General features: G+C 37.8%; 1 protein-coding gene across 1 annotated transcript; it reads left to right on the top strand.

Annotated features, from left to right (window-relative positions):
- Positions 1 to 4,015: 4,015 nt before the first annotated feature.
- Positions 4,016 to 4,957, top strand: LOC138438268 (olfactory receptor 6C68-like). Its single transcript, XM_069586442.1, has one exon. It carries the CDS (start codon positions 4,016 to 4,018, stop codon positions 4,955 to 4,957), a length of 942 nt encoding a protein of 313 aa, XP_069442543.1.
- Positions 4,958 to 24,410: the final 19,453 nt, after the last annotated feature.

Genomic DNA, 24,410 nt, shown 5'->3' with positions numbered 1-24,410 from the left:
TTGCTGTCCAAGAGACTCTCAAGAGTCTTCTCCAACACCACAGTTCAAAAGCATCAATTCTTCGGCATTCAGCTTACTTCACAGTCCAACTCTCACATCCATACATGACTACTGGAAAAACCATAGCCTTGACTAGACAGACCTTTGTTGGCAAAGTAATGTCTCTGCTTTTCAATATGTTGTCTAGGTTGGTCATAACTTTTCTTCCAAGGAGTAAGTGTCTTTTAATTTCATGGCTGCAGTCACCATCTGCAGTGATTTTGGAGCCCCCCAAAATAAAGTCTGACACTATTCCCAATGTTTCCCCATCTATTTCCCATGAAGTGATGGGACAGGATGCCATGATCTTCGTTTTCTGAATGTTGAGCTTTAAGCCAACTTTTTCACTCTCCACTTTCACTTTCATCAAGAGGCTTTTAGTTCCTCTTCACTTTCTTTCTCTTCACCTTCTGCCAGAAGGGTGGTGTCATCTGCATCTCTGAGGTGATTGATATTTCTCCCAGCAATCTTGATTCCAGCTTGTGCTTCTTCCAGCCCAGCGTTTCTCATGATGTACTCTGCATATAAGTTAAATAAGCAGGGTGACAATATACAGCCTTGACGTACTCCTTTTCCTATTTGGAACCAGTCTGTTGTTCCATGTCCAGTTCTAACTGTTGCTTCCTGACCTGCATATTGGTTTCTCAAGAGGCAGGTCAGATGGTCTGGTGTTCCCATCTCTTTCAGAATTTTCCACCTCATAAGATAGTCTAACTATTTTATAGATAACATATGGAATAGAAAATTGCATGGAGCATACAAAAATACATAAGTATATAATATTATCAGTTCAGTTCAGTTCAGTCATTCAGTTGTGCCCAGCTCTTTGTGACCCCATGGATTGCAACACGCTTACTCCTTGGAAGAAAAGTTATGACCAACCTAGACAGTATATTAAAGAGCAGAGACACTACTTTGCCGACAAAGGTCCGTCTAGTCAAGGTTATGGTTTTTCCAGTAGTCATGTATGGATGTGAGAGTTGGCCTGTAAAGAAAGCTGAATGGTGAAGAATTGATGCTTTTGAACTGTGGTGTTGGAGAAGACTCTTGAGAGTCCCTTGGACTGCAAGGAGTTCCAACCAGTCCATCCTAAAGGAGATCAGTCCTGAATATTCATTGGAAGGACTGATGTTGAAGCTGAAACTCCAATACTTGGGCCACCTGATGCAAAGAACTGACTCATTTGAAAAGAACCTGATGCTAGGGAAGATCGGAGGCAGGAGGAGAAGGGGATCCCAGAGGATGAGACTGTTGGATGGCATCACGACTCAATGAACATGAGTTTGAGTAAACTTCGGGAGTTGGTGATGGACAGGGAAGCCTGGCGTGCTGCAGTCCATGTGGTCACAAAGAGTCAGACATGACTGAGCAACTGAACTGAATCCAACCATCTCATCCTCTGCGGTCCCCTTTTCCTCCTGCCTTCAATCTTTTTCAGCATCAGGGTCTTTTCAGTGAGTCAATTCTTTGTATCAGGTGTCCAAATTATTGGAGTTTCAGCTTCAGCATCCTTCCTTCCATTGAATATTAAGGACTGATTTCCTTTAGGAATGACCAGTTGAATCTAATTGCAGTCCAGGGGACTCTCAAGAGCCTTCAACACCACAGTTCAAAAGCATCAGTTCTTCGGCGCTCAGCTTTCTTTTTGGTCCAACTCTAACATTCATACATGATACTGGAAAAACCATAACTTTGACTATATGAACCTTTGTCAGCAAAGTTATGTCTCTGCCTTTTAATATGCTATCCAAATTGGTCATAACTTTTCTCACAAGGAGAAAGTGTCTTTTAATTTCATGGATGAAGTCACCATCTGTATTAACTTTGGAGCCCAAGAAAATTAAGTCTGTCACTGTTTCCATTGTGTCTCCATCTATTTGCCATGGGGTGATGGGACCAAAAGCCATGACCTTTGTTTTTTGAATGTTGGGTTTTAAGCCAGCTTCTTCACTCTCTTGTTTCACTTTCATCAAGAGGCTCTCTAGTTCCTCTTCTATTTCTGCCATAAGTGTGATTTCATTAGCATATCCTAGGTTATTGATACTTCTTCTGGGAATCTTGGTTGCCACTTGTGCTTCATCCAGCTTGACATTTCACATGATGTACGCTTTATATAATTTAAATAAGCAGGGCGACAATATACAGCCTTGACATACTCCTTCCCAATTTGGAACCAGTCTGTCATTCCATGTCTGCTTCTAACTATTGCTTCTTGACCTGCATACAGATTTCTCAGTAGGCAGGTAAGGTAGTCTGGTATTCCCATCTCTTGAAGAATTTTCTACATTTTTTTGTGATCTACACAGTCAAAGACTTTGACATAATCAATAAGCCGAAGCAGATATTTTTCTGGAGCTCTCTTTGTTTTCCTATGACCTAACAGATGTTGGCAATTTGATCTCTGGTTCCTCTGCCTTTTCTAAAACCAGGTTGAACGTCTAGAATTTCATGGTTCACATACTGTTGAAGCCTGGCTTAGAGAATTTGGAGCATTACTTTGCTAGCATGTGAGATGAATGCAATTGTGCAGTAGTTTGATCATTCTTTGGCATTGCCTTTCTTTGGGATTGGAATGAAAACTGACCTTTTTAAGTGTTGTGGCCACTGCTGAGTTTTCCAAATTGCTGTCATATTGACTGCAGTGCTTTAACAGTATCATCCTTCAGGATTTGAAATAGTTCAACTGGAATTCCATCACCTCCACTAGCTTTGTTCATAGTGATGCTTCCTAAGACATGTAGTATTATGATTATACTTAATTTTATGGATATATGACTTAGATTAAAGTAAGTTCTAGGGAGATACATCATGAGTGCTTTATGATGGCTGCTGAGGTTCAAATCCAGACAGTAAGTGTCTGAGAAATAAATGCAACATATAAAAGTAAAGGCAAAATGTGGATTTGAAAGAAATGAAACTGGAGGAAAGAGAGTTTCATATTGAGGGTATTCATCAACTTTTGTATTGAGTTTTTAACCATAATAGAGTATATAAATGTGCTTCAATCTGAGTGTTAAATGAAAGCATCAAGTATACTTTTTACATCCTTCAGCAGTTCATTCATTGCACTCAGCATTATCTCACAATGTGATGAAGGGTGTAACAAAATAGCCAGACTGTACTACACAGTGTTATCCAATGAGAAGATCCAAAATACAAGTAGTTAAGCTTAGACTAGAAACTTAAGATTACAAATGTAAATGTTTTAGAATAAAGACATGTTTTGCCATTATAATGAATTCTCAATCTTTAGAAAGCAAAAATTATGATTTAGAGAAAATCAAAAGTTCAAAATCCCAGGTGGCACAGTGGTAAAGAACCTGCCTGCCAATGCAGGAAACACAGAGATGTAGGTTCAGTCCCTGGGCCAGGAATATCTCCTGGAGGAGGAAATGGAAAGCCTTTCCAGTTTTCTTGCCTGGAAAATTCCATGGACAGAGAATCCTGGTGGGTTACAGTCCATAGGGTCACAAAGAGTCGGACATGACTGAGTGAGCACGCAAAATTTTATTTTAGGATTTTAAAATTTCCCGAACTGTAAAGCAAAGGAATGAAATTGAAGTTAATATTTTTTTACTTTACCCTATGAGTTAAAGGAAACATTTGGCCATATAAAAATAGCTATAATATACAAAATGAAAAATTAATGTAATTAATATACCACCCAGGCTAAAAGTTAAATGTTTAATTAATTATAAATTAATTTAAGAGATTACTAAAGGAAAAGTTAGGCTGTAAATCAGCAATTTAAATATATTTAAAAGTTTCACTTGATCACTAGGTACAAATAGATGGGGAAACTCAGCTCACGTAAGACAAGAAATGTATTCCTTAGATCAACAAGTAAAGCCCATGGATCCTGGATGAGTCAAATAACCAAGAGAATTCTCATCGTTGGCTGTTTTCATTGTTGAATTCTGCAGTTCAAATCTCTCTGACATTTACCGGTAGGTTTGGCAAAATCCAGGAGTCAATAATGAGAAATCACACCATAGTAACAGTGTTCATCCTGCTGGGACTGACAGATGATCCTCAGTTGCAGATTTTGCTCTTTATTTTTCTATTTATCACCTACATTTTGAGTATAACTGGAAATCTGACCATCATAATCCTAACTTTGGTGGATCCCCACCTTAAAACACCCATGTATTTTTTTCTCCAAAATTTCTCTCTCTTAGAAATCTTGTTTACAACCACCTGTATTCCAAGATTCCTCTACAATATATCAACTGGGGACAGAGTGATTACCTATAAGGCATGTTTCATACAACTATTTTTAACCGATCTATTTGGGGTAACTGAATTTTTTCTCTTGGCAGCCATGTCATATGATCGTTACGTAGCCATCTGCAAACCCTTGCATTATATGACGATCATGAGCAACAAACTGTGCAAAACAATAGTCATCTGCTGCTGGATGGCAGCACTTATGACTATCCTCCCACCACTCAGCTTAGATTTTCATCTGGAATTCTGTGATTCAAACATCATTGATCATTTTGTCTGTGATATATCACCTCTCCTGAAGATCTCATGCTCAGACACATGGTTAATTGAGCAGATGGTTATAGCCTGTTCCGTACTGATCTTCATCATCACTCTTCTTTGTGTAGTTCTCTCCTACATTTACGCCATAAGGACAATTCTAAAATTCCCTTCTCTTCAACAAAGAAAAAAAGCTTTTTCTACATGTTCTTCCCACATGATTGTACTTTCCATCTCTTATGGCAGTTGCATTTTCATCTATATCAAACCATCTGCAAAAGAAGAGGTAAATATTAACAAAGGTGTATCACTGCTTATTTCTTCCATATCACCAATGTTGAATCCTTTTATATATACTCTGAGGAATAAGCAAGTTAAACAAGCCTTTGATGACTCACTCAAAAAAAAAAATGCTTTTCTCTTAAGAAAGTAAAATATATCTGTCAATAAGCCAAATTCAAAGATGCACATCTATCTCATTTTCATAAATTTAAGAAAGAACTTCATAATTTTTTAGCTTGTAAACCAATCAGGTTGACTTCAAAGCCATTTAATCATTAATTTTCCCTTCAATTCACTTACTGAAGAACTAATTATTGAACATTGCTCTATGAAGAACAAAATATATCACTTTTAATTCTTTAACCAGACCTACCATGTTTAAGTCATTCCTTTTACCTCTTTTAAATTATATTTCCAGATATTTTATATTATTGGCATAGAGAAGACTTTCCTTTTTAGACTTATAATTGATATACACTATTTATTACCTTCAAATGCACAGTGACTCCATATTTTTATACATGGTAAAATCATCATCACAATGTCTAGTTATGGTCAGTCTGTTGAGCTTCCAGATGTCAACATATTAATAGATTATTATCTGCAATGTTAAACCAATATTGTTAACATCTTAAATGAAATAGAATAGTTACTTGAAAGATAAATATTACAAGCCTAACTTAAAAATAGAGAATCTTTCTTTTAGTACCTTTCTTTCTGTTTCAGAAATTAAATTAATATCTAAAAATCTTTTCACAAAGAAAACTCCAAAATCATGTGAATGAATACTATCAAAAAGATAAATAACACATTCTATATAAATTGTTACAGAACACACAAAAAATAACACTTTTGGATGCTTTATGAAATCCATGTAAACTTCATACAAATACCAGACCAAGAAATTACAAGAATAAAATTGTAGATCAACACTCCTTATGATGACACATGCAAACATCCTTAACAATTTGCTATCAAAGCTCAATGATAATTGTTGTTTTTGTTCAGTCACTCAATTGTGTCCAGCTCTGTGACCCCATCGACTGTAGCATGCCAGGCTTCCCTGTCCTTTACCTTCTCCTGGAGTTGACTCAAACCCATGTCCATTGAGTAGATGATACAATCCAACCACCTCATCCTCCATAGCTCCCTTCTCCTCCTGCCTTCAATCCTTCCCAGCATTAGGGCCTTTTCAAATGAGTCAACGCTTTGCATCAGGTGGCCAAAGTATTGGAGCTTCAGCTTCAGCATCAGTACTTCCAATGAATTTTCAGGGTTTATTTCCTTTAGGACTGACTGGTTTGACCTCCTTGCAGTCCAAGGGACTCTCAAGAGTCTCCTCCAGCACCACAGTTCTTCAGCTTTCTTTATGATCCAACTCTTATGTCACATAACTACTAGAAAAACCATAGCTTTGACTATCCAGACATTTGTCAGCAAAGTGATGTCTCTGCTTTTTAGCACACTGTCTAGATTTGCCATAGCTTTTCTTCCAAGAAGCAAGCATCTTTAATTTCATGGCTACAATCACCATCCACAGTTACTTTGGAGCCCAAGAAAATAAATCTGTCACCATTTCCATTGTATCCCGATCTATTTGCATGCAGTGATGGGACTGGATGCCACGCTCTTAGCTTTTTGAATGACGAGTTTAAGCCAGTACTATAATTACCAGGTAAATGATAATTACCAGATAAAAATGACAACAAAACTTAGTAGACACTTTATAAAGGAATTACATGAACAGTCAATAGGAACTTGGAAATATCATTAGAATATTCAAATTGAAATGAGTCAAACATTCACTCTAATGGCAACAATTAGGATATAGGCTGACAATGTAAGTCACAAGGACAGAGAGCAACTGGAACTATCATTCAGTGCTGGTGGGCATATGTGAAGTGATACAACTGCTTGGGAAAATATTCTGGCAGGTTCTTAAAAAGTTAAACATAGTTACCCTATGTCTCAGCTATTACTCTCCTATTCACCTAAGAAACATGGAAATTGACATCCCCCAAAATGATATACATGATTTTTTGTAGCCACTTGACTCATAGAGCTCAAAATTTCAAATATGTCAAATGCTTGTTTAAAAAAAAAAAAAAAACAAGAGAAACATATTTTAGTTTATTCATACAATTAAAAAACCACTCAACTGTGCAAAGGTATAAACTGCTAAAACAAATACAATAGAAAATTTCAAAAACATTATGCTGAGTGATAGATATCAGATACAAAACAGTACATGCTGTGTTCCCTAAATTTAACACTCTAGAAAGGGAGAAACAAACCCGTAGTGACAAAACGCAGGTCAATGATTAAATGAGATCAAAGTGAGCTATATACTGTCTGGAAGCAAATGAGGAGATGCTTTGGGAATTTGGGAGACATTATATATCTTGTGGTGTGGTAATTACTTTGATGGCTATATTTTTCAAAATTTCTGAAACTTTACAGTTAAAATGGATGCATTTCATTGTATATAATTTATATCCAAATAAAATGGATTTGAAAAGCAAAGAAAATGAGCAAAATATCTTCAACAGGTACCTCACATAAATAAATATTTTGGGACTTCCCTGGTGATCCAGTGGTTAAGACTCTGTGATTTCATTGCTGAGGGCCCAGGGTTCAATCCCTGGTCAGGGAACTAAGATCCCACATACCTCATGCATAGTCTGGCCAAATAAATATATATTTAGGAAGTAAGTATATGAAAATAACATGATTGCAAACACACATGTGTCCCACAAAGAGTCCAAATGAGATGGCAAAAATCTGGAATTCTTATAAACTCTCAACAGGAGTGTAATTGGTACACTTTGTAAAATACAGAGCAATTAAAATCTTAGATATATAATCACAAGTAACATATGTATATGTAGAAAAAGAAAACTCTATACAAGAAATTCTAATCAGTGCTATCGGAAACAGGAAGACCTGGTGATGTGCCCTCATTGTAATGTGTTATATACCAAACTTTGAAAAAGTGAAACACTGTTCTCCATAGTGACTGTACTAGTTTGCATTCCCACCAACAGTGCAAGAGGGTTCCCTTTTCTCCACACCCTCTCCAGAATTTATTGCTTGTAGACTTTTGGATCACAGCCATTCTGCATGGTGTGAAGTGGTACCTCATTGTGGTCTTGATTTGCCTTTCTCTGATAATGAGTGATGTTGAGTATCTTTTCTTGTATTTGTTAGCCATCTGTATGTCTTCTTTGGAGAAACGTCTATTTAGTTCTTTGGCCCATTTTTTGATTGGGTTGTTTATTTTTCTGGAATTGAGCTGCATGAGTTGTTTGTATATTTTTGAGATTAGTTGTTTGTCAGTTGCTTCATTTGCTTTTATTTTTTTGTTAATGGGAATGCCAACCAGTACAGCCACTATGGAGAACAGTGTGGAGATTCCTTAAAAAACTGGAAATAAAACTGCTTTATGACCCAGCAAACCCACTGCTGGGCATACACACAGAGGAAACCTGAATTGAAAGAGACACGTGTACCCCAATGTTCATTTCAGCACTGCTTATAATAGCCAGGACATGGAAGCAACCTAGATGTCCATCAGCAGATGAATGGATAAGAAAGCTGTGGTACAAATACACAATGGAGTATTACTCCATCATTAAAAAGAATACATTTGAATCAGTTCTAATGAGGTGGATGAAAGTGGAGTCTATTATACAGAGTGAAGTAAGCCAGAAAGAAAAACACCAATACAGTATACTAAAACATATATATGGAATTTAGAAAGATGGTAACGATAACCCTGTATGTGAGACAGCAAAAGAGACACAGATGTATAGAACAGATTTTGGACCCTGTGGGAGAGGGAGAGGGTGGGATGATTTGGGAGAATTGCATTGAAACATGTATAATATCATTTAAGAAATGAATCGCCAGTCTAGGTTTGATGCAGGATACAGGATGCTTGGGACTGGTGCACTGGGATGACCCAGAGAGATGATGTGGGGAGGGAGGTGGGAGGGGGTTTGAGGATTGGGAACTCGTGTACACTTGTGGCGGATTCATGTTGATGTATGGCAAAACCAGTACAGTATTGTAAAGTAAAATAAAGTAAAATTAAAAAATAAATAAATAAAAAATAAAAAGTGAAACAGAAATTTCTAGAAAAAAATCAATATGAATTCATCATCAATATATCAAACCTAAAATAAAAAATGATAAAGTGTTTTTTATAGCTAAGAAACATAATAAGGTATATTCTTGAAGATGCAATAAGTACCACAAATGGATATTAATATAAGGAGTGAATTGGAAGGTTGAATACACAGTGTCTGCAAGAGTGACAACAGCTTACAGGGTTTAAATATATAGAGATTTTAAGAACAACAAATATTTCTGAAAAAAATAATATTTTCTGGCATAACTGTTGAAAAGATTGAGGGTGTTTAGTAAATTTACTTCAGCTTGAATGAAGAATAAATAGAGTGGTATAACAAATTCCTTGGTTTATTATTACTTCAGAATCTTTAAAAGCAGGTAAGTTAGACTCATTTTTTTTTCCATTTCATATATGACATTATACATGTTTCAATGCAATTCTCCCAAATCATCCCACCCTCTCCCTCTCCCACAGGGTCCAAAATCTGTTCTATACATCTGTGTCTCTTTTGCTGTCTCACATACAAGGTTATCGTTACCATCTTTCTAAATTCCATATATATGTTTTAGTATACTGTATTGGTGTTTTTCTTTCTGGCTTACTTCACTCTGTATAATAGACTCCACTTTCATCCACCTCATTAGAACTGATTCAAATGTATTCTTTTTAATGGCTGAGTAATACTCCATTGTGTATATGTACTACAGCTTTCTTATCCATTCATCTGCTGATGGACATTTAGGTTGCTTCCATGTCCTGGCTATTATAAATAGTGCTGTGATGAACATTGGGGTACATGTGTCTCTTTCAATTCAGGTTTCCTCTGTGTGTATGCCCAGCAGTGGGTTTGCTGGGTCATAAGGCAGTTTTATTTCCAGTTTTTTTAAGGAATCTCCACACTGTTCTCCATTAGACTCATATTTTTTTCAGCTCTTGAAGGAATCCAAGATAGAAGATATTGCATCAGGCTTTCAGTTCAGTTTAGTCACTCAGTCCTGTCTGACTCTTTGCGACCCCATGGACTGCAGCACTCCAGGCATCCCTGTCCATCACCAACTCCTAGAGTTTACCCAAACTCATGTCCATTGAGTCGGTGATGCCATGCAGCCATCTCATCCTCTAGTGTCCCCTGCTCCTGCCCTCAATCTTTCCCAGCATCAGGGTCTTTTCAAATGAGTCAGCTCTTCCCATTAGGTGGCCAAAATACAGGTTTTTCAATTCAACATTAGTCTTTCCAATGAACACCCAGGTCTGATCTCCTTTAGGATGTACTGGTTGGATCTCCTTGCAGTCCAAGGGACTCTCAAGAGTCTTCTCCAACACCACAGTTCAAAAGCACCAATTCTTCGGTGCTCAGCTTTCTTTACAGTCCAACTCTCACATCCATAGAAGACTACTGGGAAAACTATAGCCTTGCCTAGACGGACCTTTGTTGGCAAAGTAATGTCTCTGCTTTCTAATATGCTGTCTAGGTTGGTCATAACTTTCCTGCCAAGGAGTAAGCATCTTTTAATTTCATGGCTGCAGTCTCCATCTGCATGATTTTGGAGCCCCCCACAATAAAGTCAGCCACTGTTCCACTGTTTCCCCATCTATCTGCCATGAAGTATTGGGACTGGATGCCATGACCTTAGTTTTCTGAATGTTGAGGTTTAGGTTTTGAAAAAAAAATCCAAACTCTACACAAATATTAACTATCCTTTACTTGAAAATAAAGGTTTGATGGGTTGTCCTCTACCTTGACTGTGGTGATGGTTTCACTTATCTACCATAAGTACAAACTCATCAAATTGCATACATTAAATGTGTACATTTTTGTATATCAACCACATCTTCCAATAATAGATGCTGAAAAAATTACAAACTGGGGAGGAAGAATTTGTAATCATCTTTATACTTTTAATGCATTTAGGATTAGAGAAATTTGAACTTCCCTAGAAATGCAGATGGAAAAGAATCTGCCTGCAATGCAGCAGACCAGGATTCAACCCCTGGATCTGGAAGATCCCCTGGAAGAGGGCATGGCAACCCATTCCAGTATTCTTGCCTGGAGAGTCCTATGGGCAAAGGACCCTGGTGGGCTACAGTCTATGGGGTTCAAAGACTCAGACATAACTGAGTGACTAATATTTTAACACTAGAGAAATTTTTCACAAAATAGGACACTAGGACTATAATCTAAGAACTCTGTGCCTATATAGTGTAAGAACCTATACCCTGCGAGAGTTTTTAACCAAATTTGACTGATCTTTAATTTATGGTCTTTTATTACTAGAGTATCCATACTGTCATTTGATCTTTGCTGTTGTTCTGTCAGTCACTCAGTCATGTCCAACTCTTCACAACACCATGGACTGCAGCATACCAGGCTTTCCTGTCCTTCACTATTTCCCGGAGTTTGCTCAAACTCATGCCCATTGTGTTGGTGATACTGTCAAACCATCTCATCCTCTGTTGTCCACTTCTCCTCCTGCCTTCAGTCTTGCCCATCATCAAGGTCATTTACAATGAGTCAGCTCTTCACATCAGGTGGCCAAAGTATTGGTACCTAAGCTTCAGTATCACTTCATCCAATGAATATTCAGGTTTGGTGTCCTTTAGGATTAACTGCCTTGATCTCCTTGCAGTCCAAGTGACTCAAGAATCTTCTCCAGCCCCACAGTTCAAAGGCATCAGTTCTTTAGTGCTCAGACATCTTCATTGTCCAGCTGTCACATCCGTACACGACTACTGGAAAAACAATAGCTTTGACTATACAGATCTTTGTTGGCAAAGTAATGATCTTACTTGATTTTAGATGTCTTGCATTAGATAACATATCTAAACATGGTATTTGAAAATATTAAGAAGCATTAATAAATTTTAAATTACAGGTTTAGGGTAGCCTTGATAATTTATTTAGTACCCTGATTTAGACTAAATTTTAAGATGCTTACCAGAATCCCAGAAAAATATTCAGAAGAAGTGACAATGGGAAAGTAAGACTGGAAAGATACAATTTGTTCTGTTTTAAATAGAATTGATTTTCCCATTTGAGGGATATGATGACAGGTGATGTTAACCAAAGGCTTAAGAGTAAGTGTATCTGATTAAGAAAATATATTAGGATAGGAATGTGGTAAATATTAGGAAGAAATACATAGTCCCTACTCTTTATATTCTTTCCAAATGGGTGTTTATTCTATTATGAAATAATTTTCCTAAAGTTAAAAAAATATTAGATGTATAATTATTCAAAAACTACATGCAAAAGATTTTCTTTTATTTAGACAGTAGGACAAGAAAGATGGTAAGTCTGTTGTTCCAGAGAAGAAATCAAGGAATAAATATATGATCAAAAGACTACTGCTCAATATCTATTAGAAACTGAAAACACCAAATACATATTGGATTGGTTATCATCATACAATAAAATTGTAAGTTTTAGGGTATCATTAGTTAATGTGCCACTTCACAGTGTCTGGAATATATAGCAAAGTCAAATACCTACATATTTTACTGTATATTAAATAATTTTTGAATGAACTTATTTACAATCAGATTTCAAAGACAGGCAATCACTGTCAGGCTTTATTTCTAAGATTTGGACATTTTTCTTAGTCTTTCAGTTCTGCCAACTCCTGACTTGCCTCCTACCTATTCTTGGCATGATGGGTGGATTTTGAACAAGGATATGCTATATCACAGTAATCCAAGTCTATGCCCCAACCAGTAACGCTGAAGAAGCTGAAGTTGAATGGCTTAATGAAGACCTACAAGACCTTTTAGAACTAACACCCAAAAAAGATGTCCTTTTCATTAGAGGGGACTGGAATGCAAAAGTAGGAAGTCAAGAAACACCTGGAGTAACAGGCAAATTTGGCCTTGGAATGCGGAATGAAGCAGGGCAAAGACTAACAGAGTTTTGCCAAGAAAATGCACTGGTCATAGCAAACACCCTCTTCCAACAACACAAGATAAGACTCTACACATGGACATCACCAGATGGTCAACACTGAAATCAGATTGATTATATTCTTTGCAGCCAAAGATGGAGAAGCTCTATACAGTCAGCAAAATCAAGACCACGAGCTGACTGTGGCTCAGATCATGAAATCCTTATTACCAAACTCAGACTTAAATTGAAGAAAGTAGGGAAACCGCTAGACCATTCAAGTATGACCTCAATCAAATCCCTTATGATTATACAGTGGAAGTGAGAAATAGATTTAAGGGCCTAGATCTGATAGATAGAGTGCCTGATGAACTATGGAATGAGGTTCGTGACATTGTACAGGAGACAGGGATCAAGACCATCCCCATGGAAAAGAAATGCAAAAAAGCAAAATGGCTGCCTGGGGAGGCCTTACAAATAGTTGTGAAAAGAAGAGAAGTTAAAAGCAAAGGAGAAAAGGAAAGATATAAGCATCTGAAGGCAGAGTTCCAAAGAATAGCAAGAAGCCTTCTTCAGTGAACAATGCAAAGAAATAGAGGAAAAGAATAGAATGGGAAAGACTAGAGATCTCTTCGAGAAAATTAGAGATACCAAGGGAACATTTCATGCAAAGATGGGCTCAATAAAGGACAGAAATGGTCTGGACCTAACACAAGCAGAAGATATTAAGAAGAGGTGGCAAGAATACACAGAAGAACTGTAGTAAAAAGATCTTCATGACCCAGATAATCATGATGGTGTGGTCACTCATCTAGAGCCAGACATCCTGGAATGTGAAGTCAAGTGGGCCTTAGAAAGCATCACTACGAACAAAGCTAGTGGAGGTGATGGAATTCCAGTTGAGCTCTTTCAAATCCTGAAAGATGATGCTGTGAAAGTGCTGCACTCAATATGCCAGCAAATTTGGAAAACTCAGCAGTGGCCACAGGACTGGAATAGGTCAGTTTTCATTCCAATTCCAAAGAAGGCAATGCCAAAGAATGCTCAAACTACTGCACAATTGCACTCATCTCATATGCTAGTAAAGTAATGCTCAAAATTCTCCAAGCCAGGGTTCAGCAATACATGGACCATGAACTTCCTGATGTTCAAGCTGGTTTTAGAATAGGCAGAGGAACCAGAGATCAAATTGCCAACATCCGTTGAATCATGCAAAAAGCAAGAGAGTTCGGAAAAACATCTATTTCTGCTTTACTGACTATGCCAAAGCCTTTGACTGTGTGGATCACAATAAACTGTGGAAAATTCTGAGACAGATGGGAATACCAGACCACCTGACCTGCCTCTTGAGAAATATGTATGCAGATCAGGAATCAACAGTTAGAACTGGACATGGAACAACAGACTGGTTTCAAATAGGAAAAGGAGTACGTCAAGGCTGTATATTGTCACCCTGCTTATTTAACTTCTATGCAGAGTATATCATGAGAAATGCTGGACTGGAAGAAACACAAGCTGGAATCAAGGTTGCAGGGAAAAATATCAATCACCTCAGATACGCAGATGACACCACCCTTATGGTAGAAAGTGAAGAGGAACTAAAAAGCCTCTTGATGAAAGTGAAAGAGAAGAGTGAAAAAGTTGGCTTAAAGCTCAACATTCAGAAAACGAAGATCATGACATCTGGTCCCATCATTTCATTGGAAATTGATGGGGAAACTGTGGAAACAGTGTCAGACCTTATTTTTGGGGCTCCAAAATCACTGCAGATGGTGATTGCAGCCATGAAATTAAAAGACGCTTTATGACCAACCTAGATAGCATATTAAAAAGCAGAGACATTACTTTGCCGACTAAGGTCCATATAGTCAAGGCTATGGTTTTTCCAGTAGTCGTGTATGGATGTGAGATTTGGACTGTGAAGAAGCCTGAACGCTGAAAAATTGATGCTTTTTTTGTTTGTTTGTTTGTTTTTGTTTTGTTTTTAATTTTTTTTAATCTTTAATTCTTACATGCGTTCCCAAACATGAACCCCCCTCCCACCTCCCTCCCCATAACATCTCTGTTTTGAACTGTGGTGTTGGAGAAGACTCTTGAGAGTCCCTTGGACTGTTAGGAGATCCAACTACTCCATTCTGAAGGAGATCAGCCCTGGGATTTCTTTGGAAGGAATGTTGCTAAAGCTGAAACTCCAGTACTTTGGCCACCTCATGTGAAGAGTTGACTTATTGGAAAAGACTCTGATGCTGGTACTTGGGGCTGGTGCACGGGGATGACCCAGAAAGATGTTATGGGGAGGGTGGTGGGAGGGGGGTTCATGTTTGGGAACGCATGTACACCCGTGGTGGATTCATGTCAATATATGGCAAAACCAATACAGTATTGGAAAGTAAAGTGAAGTAAAAATAAAAATTTTAAAAATAAAAAAAAATTTAAAAATTAAACCAAAAAAAAAACTCTGATGCTCGGAGGGATTGGGGGCAGGAGGAAAAGGGGGTGACAGAGGATAAGATGGTTGGATGGCATCACTGATTGGATGGACCTGAATCTGAGTGAACTCCGGGAGCTAACGATGGACAGGGAGGCCTGGCGTGCTGCGAATCATGGGGTTGCAAAGAGTCGGACACGACTGAGCAACTGAACTGAACTGATGCTATATTAGATTCATCCTATTACATTTCCTGTCATGTACTGTCTGTCTACAGACAGATTTCAGACTCTTTGAAGTCATTTAGCAAAAGGATTTATCCCAGGTGGTGGGGTAGATGTGGATTTCTAGCACTGCCTACCTAGAGATATAATTCAAGATTTTCTTACAGAATATTCAAAGCTATGTTTTCAATACCTCTATATAAAACTGGTATTCATCTCCATTTACTTGCCTACATCTAGTTGATTCAGAATTCAAGCAAAAAAATAAAGATGGAAATCCTTCACAACCCATAATCCCAACAGTGTGAAAGAGAGACCCAGACACTTTTGTATTATGTAAATGATATTACAAATTGGAAGCCAAATGTGACAATACACATCACAATTCTAAAATGTAAGTGGCCTTTGCCTCAGAAATTCCTTTTCTGATAAAATAAACTAAGGAAATTAAGGACATTTATACAAAATACATAATATGTACTTTTATAATAGCTAAATATGAGAAGCTTTATTAAATAATGATTTATTCATATGAGGTACAATACAGAAAAATTATATTAAAATTTTTTGCCATGTAAATATTTACAGTTTTTGGCTTAGAAATTGACTGTAAGTATACAACTTTCATATATATATATATATATATATGTAATGTACTTGTGTAAATATTTTTCCATTGAAAACATAGACATAAAGCCTCTTTGTTGTGTTTTCTTAATGCTTTGTTATCTATGGGTTGAAAAGTATCTAGAAATATGTTTTCATCAAGACATTATTGTTTTACTCTTGGAATGTGTCTAATAAAATTGCAGCATCCTATTTTCTCCAAGGGCCTGAATCCCACTGCTGCCTCTGTCAGGTATTTTGCCAAAATTCAGTGCACTTTAGCTTCATTAGTCATGTTTGCACTTAAGTCAGGAAAAAATCTCTATTTATCCAAACAGCAGGCTCCTGCACATCCATAGGTCTGAGACAATAAAACATTCATTTTATTCACTATGTAAAAATCTATCCTTTCTGTGAGACATCAGCAATTACAATTTTCAAAATCTTCTAAGAATCTCAGATGTTTTAAATAAATGGTTTTTTTTTTACTTCAGCTTTAAGACATAAGACCCTTCTTCATAGGTCTAAATGGAATGGAACCTTAATGACAGTCAGCTGGCAACTCAGAGAGCACTATCCACTGCAAATACTGCCTGTGAATATGTATGTCCTCAAGAGAGGGGCATTTGTGCATGAGTTTGAGACCATTTATACTTTCAACTTCATCTTGGGGATGATTATGATTACACAGCTAATTAAAGTCATGATTACCTTCCATTGGAGTAAGTTTTTTGGTAATTTCAGTTTCTTTCTTCATTCACCATTCTAGTTCCTTGAAGTCTGCAAACTATCAGACTTGTCTATTTAAAACTCAGAGATGGCAATACATTAATTTGGATATATCCAAAAAGAAAATCAGTATTTCTAACAGATTTTAGCTTTAGAAAAATTCAAAAGGATTGGACTCACTAGAAATATTTATTGCATTCATCATTATAGATGGGTCAGTTATCTGTTCACTCTTTTACCTCTCAGTAGCTATGTAGAACCAGACATATCATAGGTTCTCAATATGTTTTGAAAGAATTCATTGGTACTCATTAGAACAGTAGGACAAAGAGAAGCGACCTTCCGTATAATATCATTCTTATGAATCAATACAGATTTATTCCAACATGTAACTAAAATACACTTAGAGTGCCAAATTTCCAACAATGTTGCCATCATTGATCAACTTATAGTGAGCTAATGATAAATGCAAAATATTTCTTGAAATATACTAAACATAAAATACACAAACGAAAGTGGTTTACCAGAACACTCACTTAACATCTAGGATCACAGAAGGTAAGAAGAATCTGGAACGATGCTCTGAGTTAGGATGCCACAGTGAAACACTGAGAGCTTCAGAATTTTCTCAGCTTAGTTCAGAGGGCCGATTCCTTTATCATACTATCCAATAGGGTACGTAATTATGAGCTAGTTATTTCTCCCTTTGATTCTAGATTAGTGCCCGTGTTCTATAGAGATGTCTATTAATCATAGGTAATTTATTATCTATCTATCATAGTGTGATGCTGATGTTTCTTACTGTCTTCTTAGAAATAACACGCCTTGTTTCACCAGAACTTAGAACACATCTGTAAGCTTCTTGTGGGATAGATTGCAAACAATAAGTGAAATGACTCATATAACAAACAAGTTAATTTTTCAATGGAAATTTCTTTACTTTTTGGAATGGAGGAAAAATAAATAAAATAAATTCTTCATTTACAAAAGAAACTACTACCCAAGTAATTAATCAATAACAGCTGAGTAAGAAATGTAGAATACCTATTGCCTCATGTCCACAATTGCAGGTCTGAACTCTGCCCTCAATATTTATCCACACAACACTGAATAGGTTATACACCAGCTTTATACAGAACACAAGAAAGGAATACAACAGCTGTAAGGATTCCCAGGTGGCATTACTAGTAAAGAACCCACCTGCCAATGCAGGAGAGTAAGAGATACAAGTTCGATCCCTGGGTTGGGAAGAACCCCTGGAGGAGGGCAAGACAACCTACTTCATTATTCTTGCCTGGAGAATCCAATGGATAGAGGAGCCTGGTGGGCTACAGTCCATTGGGTCACAAAGAGTCAGACATGACTGAAGCGACATAGCATGCACACACGCATGGAGCAAAAAGAAAAGGAGAAAGAGGAGAAAGAAAATGAAGGAGAGAAATAAGGAGGGGTAGTGGCTTTCACTCACCATCTACTGGGCACTCTGCATGGATTATCTCAATTAACATGCACAATTATTTCATGAACTAAATATCACTGGGGAAACTGAGGACAAAAAGGAAAAGGCATATAAGAACATTGCATCTTACTCTAGAGATTGTGCAAAAAGCCCAGGAAAAAAACTTTTCCACAGGAAAGCAAGAGAGTCAATCATACCTGTTTAACATCAAAGGCAGTCTCAAAAGGTCAGTACAATTTTACCATTAGGCTTATATAAAGACAGAAAGCTTCTTAAAAGTCATTCTAAAGATCTGCTAGATCATTTTAAAGAAAATATATCCAATGTTTAAGACAAATATGATTTTATGTGTATATTCAAATATTTATTACCTGAAATACCTTATGATTATACAGTGGAAGTGAGAAATAAATGTAAGGGACTAGATCTGATAGATAGAGTGCCTGATGAACTATGGATGGAGGATCGTGTACAGGAGGCAGGGATCAAGACCATCCCCATGGAAAAGAAATGCAAAAGAGCAAAAAAGCTGTCTGAGGAAGACTTACATATAGTGATGATAACAAGAGAAGTGAAAAGCAAAGGAGAAAAGGAAAAATAAGCGTATCTGAAAACAGAGTTCCAAAGAATAGCAAGGAGAGATAAGAAAGCCTTGCTCAATGATCAATGCAAAGAAATAGAGGAAAACAACAGAATGGGAAAGACTAGAGATCTCCTCAAGAAAAGTAGAGATACCAAGGGAACATTTCATGCAAAGATGGGCTCAATAAAAGACAGAAATGGTATGGACCAAACAGAAGCAGAAGATATTAAGAAGAGGTGGTAAGAATACACAGAAGGGTACAAAAAAGATCTTCATGACTCAGATAATCACAATGGTGTGATCACTCATCTAGAGCCAGACATCCTGGAATGTGAAATCAAGTGGGCCTTCGAAAGCATCACTATGAACAAAGCTAGTGGAGGTGATGGAATTCCAGTTGAGCTCTTTCAAATCCTGAAAGGTGATGCTGTGAAAGTGTTGCACTCAATATGCCAGCAAATTTGGAAAATTCAGCAGTGGCCACAGGACTGGAAAAGGTGAGTTTTCATTCCAATCCCAAAGAAAGGAAATGCCAAAGAACGCTTTACTAGCATGTGTAAAATTGCTAGTATCTCACATGCTAGTTGCACTCGTCTCACATGCTAGTAAAGTAATGCTCAACATTCTCCAAGCCAGGCTTCAGAAATACATGAACTTCCAGATGTTCAAGCTGGTTTTAGAAAAGGCAGAGGAACCAGAGATCAAATAGCCAGCATCTGCTGGATCATGGAAAAAGCAAGAGAGTTCCAGAAAAACATCTATTGCTGCTTTATTGACTATGCCAAAGCCTTTGACTGTGTGGATCACAATAAACTGTGGAAAATTCTGAAAGAGATGGGAATACCAGACCAACTGACCTGCCTCTTGAGAAACCTATATGCAGGTCAGGAAGCAACAGTTAGAACTGGACATGGAACAACAGACTGGTTCCAAATGGGAAAAGGAGTACGTCAAAGCTGTATATTGTCACCCTGCTTATTTAACTTATATGCAGAGTACATCATGAGAAACATTGGGCTGGAAGCTGGAATCAAGACTGTCGGGAGAAAAATCAATAACCTCAGATATGCAGATGACATCAACCTTACGGCCAAAAGTGAAGAAGAGCTACAGAGCCTCTTGATGAAAGTGAAAGAGGAGAGCAAAAAAGTTGGCTTAAAGCTCAACATTCAGAAAACGAAGAACATGGCATCTGGTCCCATCACTTCATGGGAAGTAGCTGAGGAAACAGTGGAAGCAGTGTCAGACTTTATTTTTGGAGGCTCCAAAATCACTGCAGATGGTGATTGCAGCCATGAAATTAAAAGACACTTACTCTTTGGGAGGGAAGTTATGACCAACCTAGACAACATATTGAAAAGCAGAGACATTATTTTGCCAACAAAAGTCCATCTAGTCAAGGTTATGGTTTTTCCAGTGGCCATGTATGGATGTGAGAGTTGGACTGTGAAAGAAAGCTGAGTGCCAAGGAATTGATGCTTTTGAACTGTGGTGTTGGAGAAGACTCTTGAGAGTCCCTTGAACTGCAAGGAGATCGAACCAGTCCATCCTAAAGGAGATCAGCCTGGGTGTTCTTTGGAAAGACTGATACTAAAGCTGAAACTCCAGTACTTTGGCCACCTCATATGGGAAGAGTTGACTCATTGGAAAAGACTCTGATGCTGGGAGGGATTAGGGGCAGGAGGAGAAGGGGATGACAGAGGATGAGATGGCTGGATGGCATCACTGACTCAATAGAAATGAGTTTGAGTAAACTCCAGGAGTTGGTGATGGACAGGGAGGTCTAGTGTCCTGCGATTCATGGGGTTGCAAAGAGTCGGACATGACTGAGCTACTGAACTGAACTGAACTGAATGCCTTATGAAACAAAATCTTGTGTATTTTAAATTCAAAATTCATGAGTATGTTCTTTACTGCCCCCTTCACAAACCTTATCTAAAACCTAAATGAATTCTCTTTCATGTAACTAAGAGCTGAATCAAGAGCTTTAAGGAAATACCTAGTACAGTAACATTTCAAAACATTTCTTTTCCACAACACCTAGGGGAGAATTAATCATATGTGGTCTTTAGAAAAATGATTTTGATTCTGTTGTTTTTCACAATAGTAATTGGGGGGAAGCAATGATATATGTTAAGCATATGTTAATATACTTTCATATATTATATATACATATAATATATATATATATATATATTTCATATATATAAAGGCTTCCCTGGTGGCTCAGATGGTAAAGAATCTACCTGCATTGCAGGAGACCTGGATTCAATCCCTGGGTCAGGAAGATCCCCTAGAGAAAGGAATGGCAAACCACTCCAGTATTCTTGCCTGGAAAATCCATGGACAGAGGAACCTGGTGGGCTACAATCCATGGTGTTGCAAAGAGTCAGACGCAACTGAGCAAATCTGACTCAATATACTTTCACAATATTTCAGCTATAAGATAAATATATCCAGGGTAGAATAAGTGTGGTGAGAAATACATTAAGAACAGAAATGGTGAAATGTGGTGATAAGCTGAAAATGGGAATAAAGAAACAGCAAAAATTAAGAATGGCTTTATGTGATTTAGGATTGGCATAGAAAGAAACACAGTGCCAAGTTTAAAATCTTGAAATGGACACACCTAGAGAACTCTTGGGCTACCCAAGTAGTTCTAACGGTAAGGACCTGCCTGCCAAGGCAAGAGACATCAGAGATGTGGGTTCAGTCCCTGGGTCAGAAAGATCCTCTGGAGGAGGGCATGGCAACCCACTCCAGTATTCTTGCCTGGAGAACCCCATGGGCAGATGTGCCTGGTAGGCTACAGTCCATAGGGTCACAAAGAGTCAGTCACTACGGAGTGACTGAACAACAACAACCCCACCAACCAGTGGAACAACAACCACAGAATGAAGAAGGACCTTGTAGGAAACTGGGCTGGGAGACAGTCCAGCTTACAAGGATGCCCACAGAAGTCAGAGAAACCACAACAGGAAGGTTTATACAATTCACATAGGGGGCAATCCTAGAGCATATCTCTCTGGTGGCCAGAGGAGAGTGTGCTGCTGGACACCATAGTACATCTCCTACATAAGACCATTTTTCCAAGAAATGGAAACATAACCTTCCTATCAAATTTCTGTTTTTCATTTGCTAAGTCATGTCTGATGGCAGGCTTTCCTGTCCTTTCCTATCTCCCAGAGCTTACTCAAACTCATGTCCACTGAGTTTCTGATGCCATCCAACCATCTCATCCTCTATTACCCCCTTCTCCTCTACCCTCAATTTTTCCCAAAATCAGAGTCTCTCCCAATGAGTCAGCTCTTCGCATCAGGTGGCCAAAGTTTTGGAATTTCAGCTTCAGCATCAGTCCTTCCAATGAATAGTCAGGGCTGATTTTCTCCAAGATTGACTGGTTTGATCTCCTTGCTCTCTCAGGGACTCTTGAGAGTCTCCTGCATCAGAATTTGAAAACATCAATTCTTCAGTGCTCAGCCATTTTTACGGTCCAGCTCTCACATTTGTACACATGACTACTGGAAAAACCATAGATTTGACCATATGGACCCTTTGTCAACAAAATGACAAAATGATGTCTCTGCTTTTTAAAATGCTATCTAGGGAAACTGGAGCCGATTATACAGAGTGAAGTAAGCCAGAAAGAAAAACACCAATACAGTATACTAACACATATATATGGAATTTAGGAAGATGGCAATGACGACCCTGTATGCAAGACAGGGAAAGAGACACAGATGTGTATAACGGACTTTTGGACTCAGAGGGAGAGGGAGAGGGTGGGATGATTTGGGAGAATGACATTCTAACATGTATACTATCATGTGAATTGAATCGCCAGTCTATGTCTGACGCAGGATGCAGCATGCTTGGGGCTGGTGCATGGGGATGACCCAGAAAGATGTTCTGGGGAGGGAGGTGGGAGGGGGGTTCATGTTTGGGAATGCATGTAAGAATTAAAGATTTTAAAATTTAAAAAATAAAAAACTAAAAATTTTAAAAAAAAATGCTATCTAGGTTTGTCATAGCTTTTATTTCAAGGAGTAGGCATCTTTCAATTTCATGGCTGCAATCACCATCTGCAGTGATATTGGAGCCCAAGAAAATAAAACCTGCCAGGGCTTCCATTTTTCCCATCTATTTACCATGAAGTGATGGGACCAGTTGCCATGACCTTAGATTTTTGAAAGTTAAGTTTTAAGCCAACTTTTTCTCTCTCTTCTTTCACCCTCATCAAGAGGCTATTTAACTCTTCTTCACTATATGCCATTTGCATATATGAGGATTTTGATACCAAATACATAGAAATAAACAGAGAGAAGATTAAGAAATATATTTCAGAAGAAGGAACAAGACAAAACTCCAGAAAGAAATGAAGCATAGTGGAAATGAGCAATCTACCCAGTAAAGACTTCAAAGAAATGATCATAAAGATGCTCAACAAACTCAGGAAAGAAAGAATCAACACAGTGAGATATTTAGCAAAGAGCTAGAAAATATACAGAAAAACTCAACAGAGATAAAAAACCCAACACTTGTAATTTTAAAATACACTAGATTAAATCAATAGCACATTCCAAGATATAAAGGAACAAATCAGTGAACTGGAAGACAGAATAGCAGTAATAACCCAAGCAGAATAGAAAAAAAAAAAAGAATGATACATTTTTTAAGAATGATAATTTAAGAGACTGCTGCCACAACAACAAGAGTACTAACATTTGCATTATGGTGTCCAAAAGGAGAACTGAAGAAGAAATGTGTAGAAAACTTATTCAAAGAAATAACACCTGAAAAATTCCCTAACCTGAGGGGAAAAAAGACAGCCAAGTCCAGGAAGCACAGAAAATCCCAAACAAGATCAATTCAAAAAAGTCACACCAAGAAACATTATAGTCAAAATGGAAAAAAAGAAAAAGAAAAGAGAATCTGAAAAGAAATAAAATAAATGCAACTGGGTTACATAAGAGAGAATCCCGTAAGACCTTGCTGATGCAGGAACTTTGCAAGCTACTGGGACTAACATGATACATTCAAAATAGTGAAAGGGAAAAAAAAAAAAAAGTCCTTTACCCAGAGAGGAGATAAAGAAGGCAAAGTATGAGGACACAAGACTCAGCTGTCCCACCATGGACACATCAAAAATACATCTATATATCTATATGTGGAACAATTCTCACTGAGAATTAGGTGAAGATTGGCAATAGTCATGTACAACCAAGGCTGCGAGAAATAAACACACGGAATTGGGAAGGGAAGGGAAGCAAACCCGGGATTCTCCAGGCAAGAACACTGGAGTGTGTTGCTATTTCCTTCTTCAAAGCATTAAAGTGAAAAGTGAAAGTGAAGTCATTCAATCTTATCTGACCCTCAGCAACCCCATGGACTATAGCTTGCCAGGCTCTTCCGTCCATGGGGTTTTCTAGGCAAGAGTACTGGAGTGGGTTGCCATTGCCTTCTCCAACCTAAAGGGAAGAGCAGCTCCAATCCAACCCTCAGGTCTTCTGCTCCAGCAACTTGGGATCTGACACAATCCCTTCCTACATCACATGGCCATTAAGCAGAA

This window comes from Ovis canadensis, chromosome 3 (assembly GCF_042477335.2).
Source record: "Ovis canadensis isolate MfBH-ARS-UI-01 breed Bighorn chromosome 3, ARS-UI_OviCan_v2, whole genome shotgun sequence".
NCBI classification, from domain to species: Eukaryota; Metazoa; Chordata; class Mammalia; order Artiodactyla; family Bovidae; genus Ovis; species Ovis canadensis.
The sequence above is the reverse complement of the archived record's forward strand: the minus strand, read 5'-3'. Positions and strand labels throughout refer to the sequence as shown.

Coding starts and splice junctions, on each gene's coding strand:
- LOC138438268 (XM_069586442.1), top strand. CDS start 4,016: ATGAGAAATCACACCATAGTAACAGTGTTCATCCTGCTGGGACTGACA.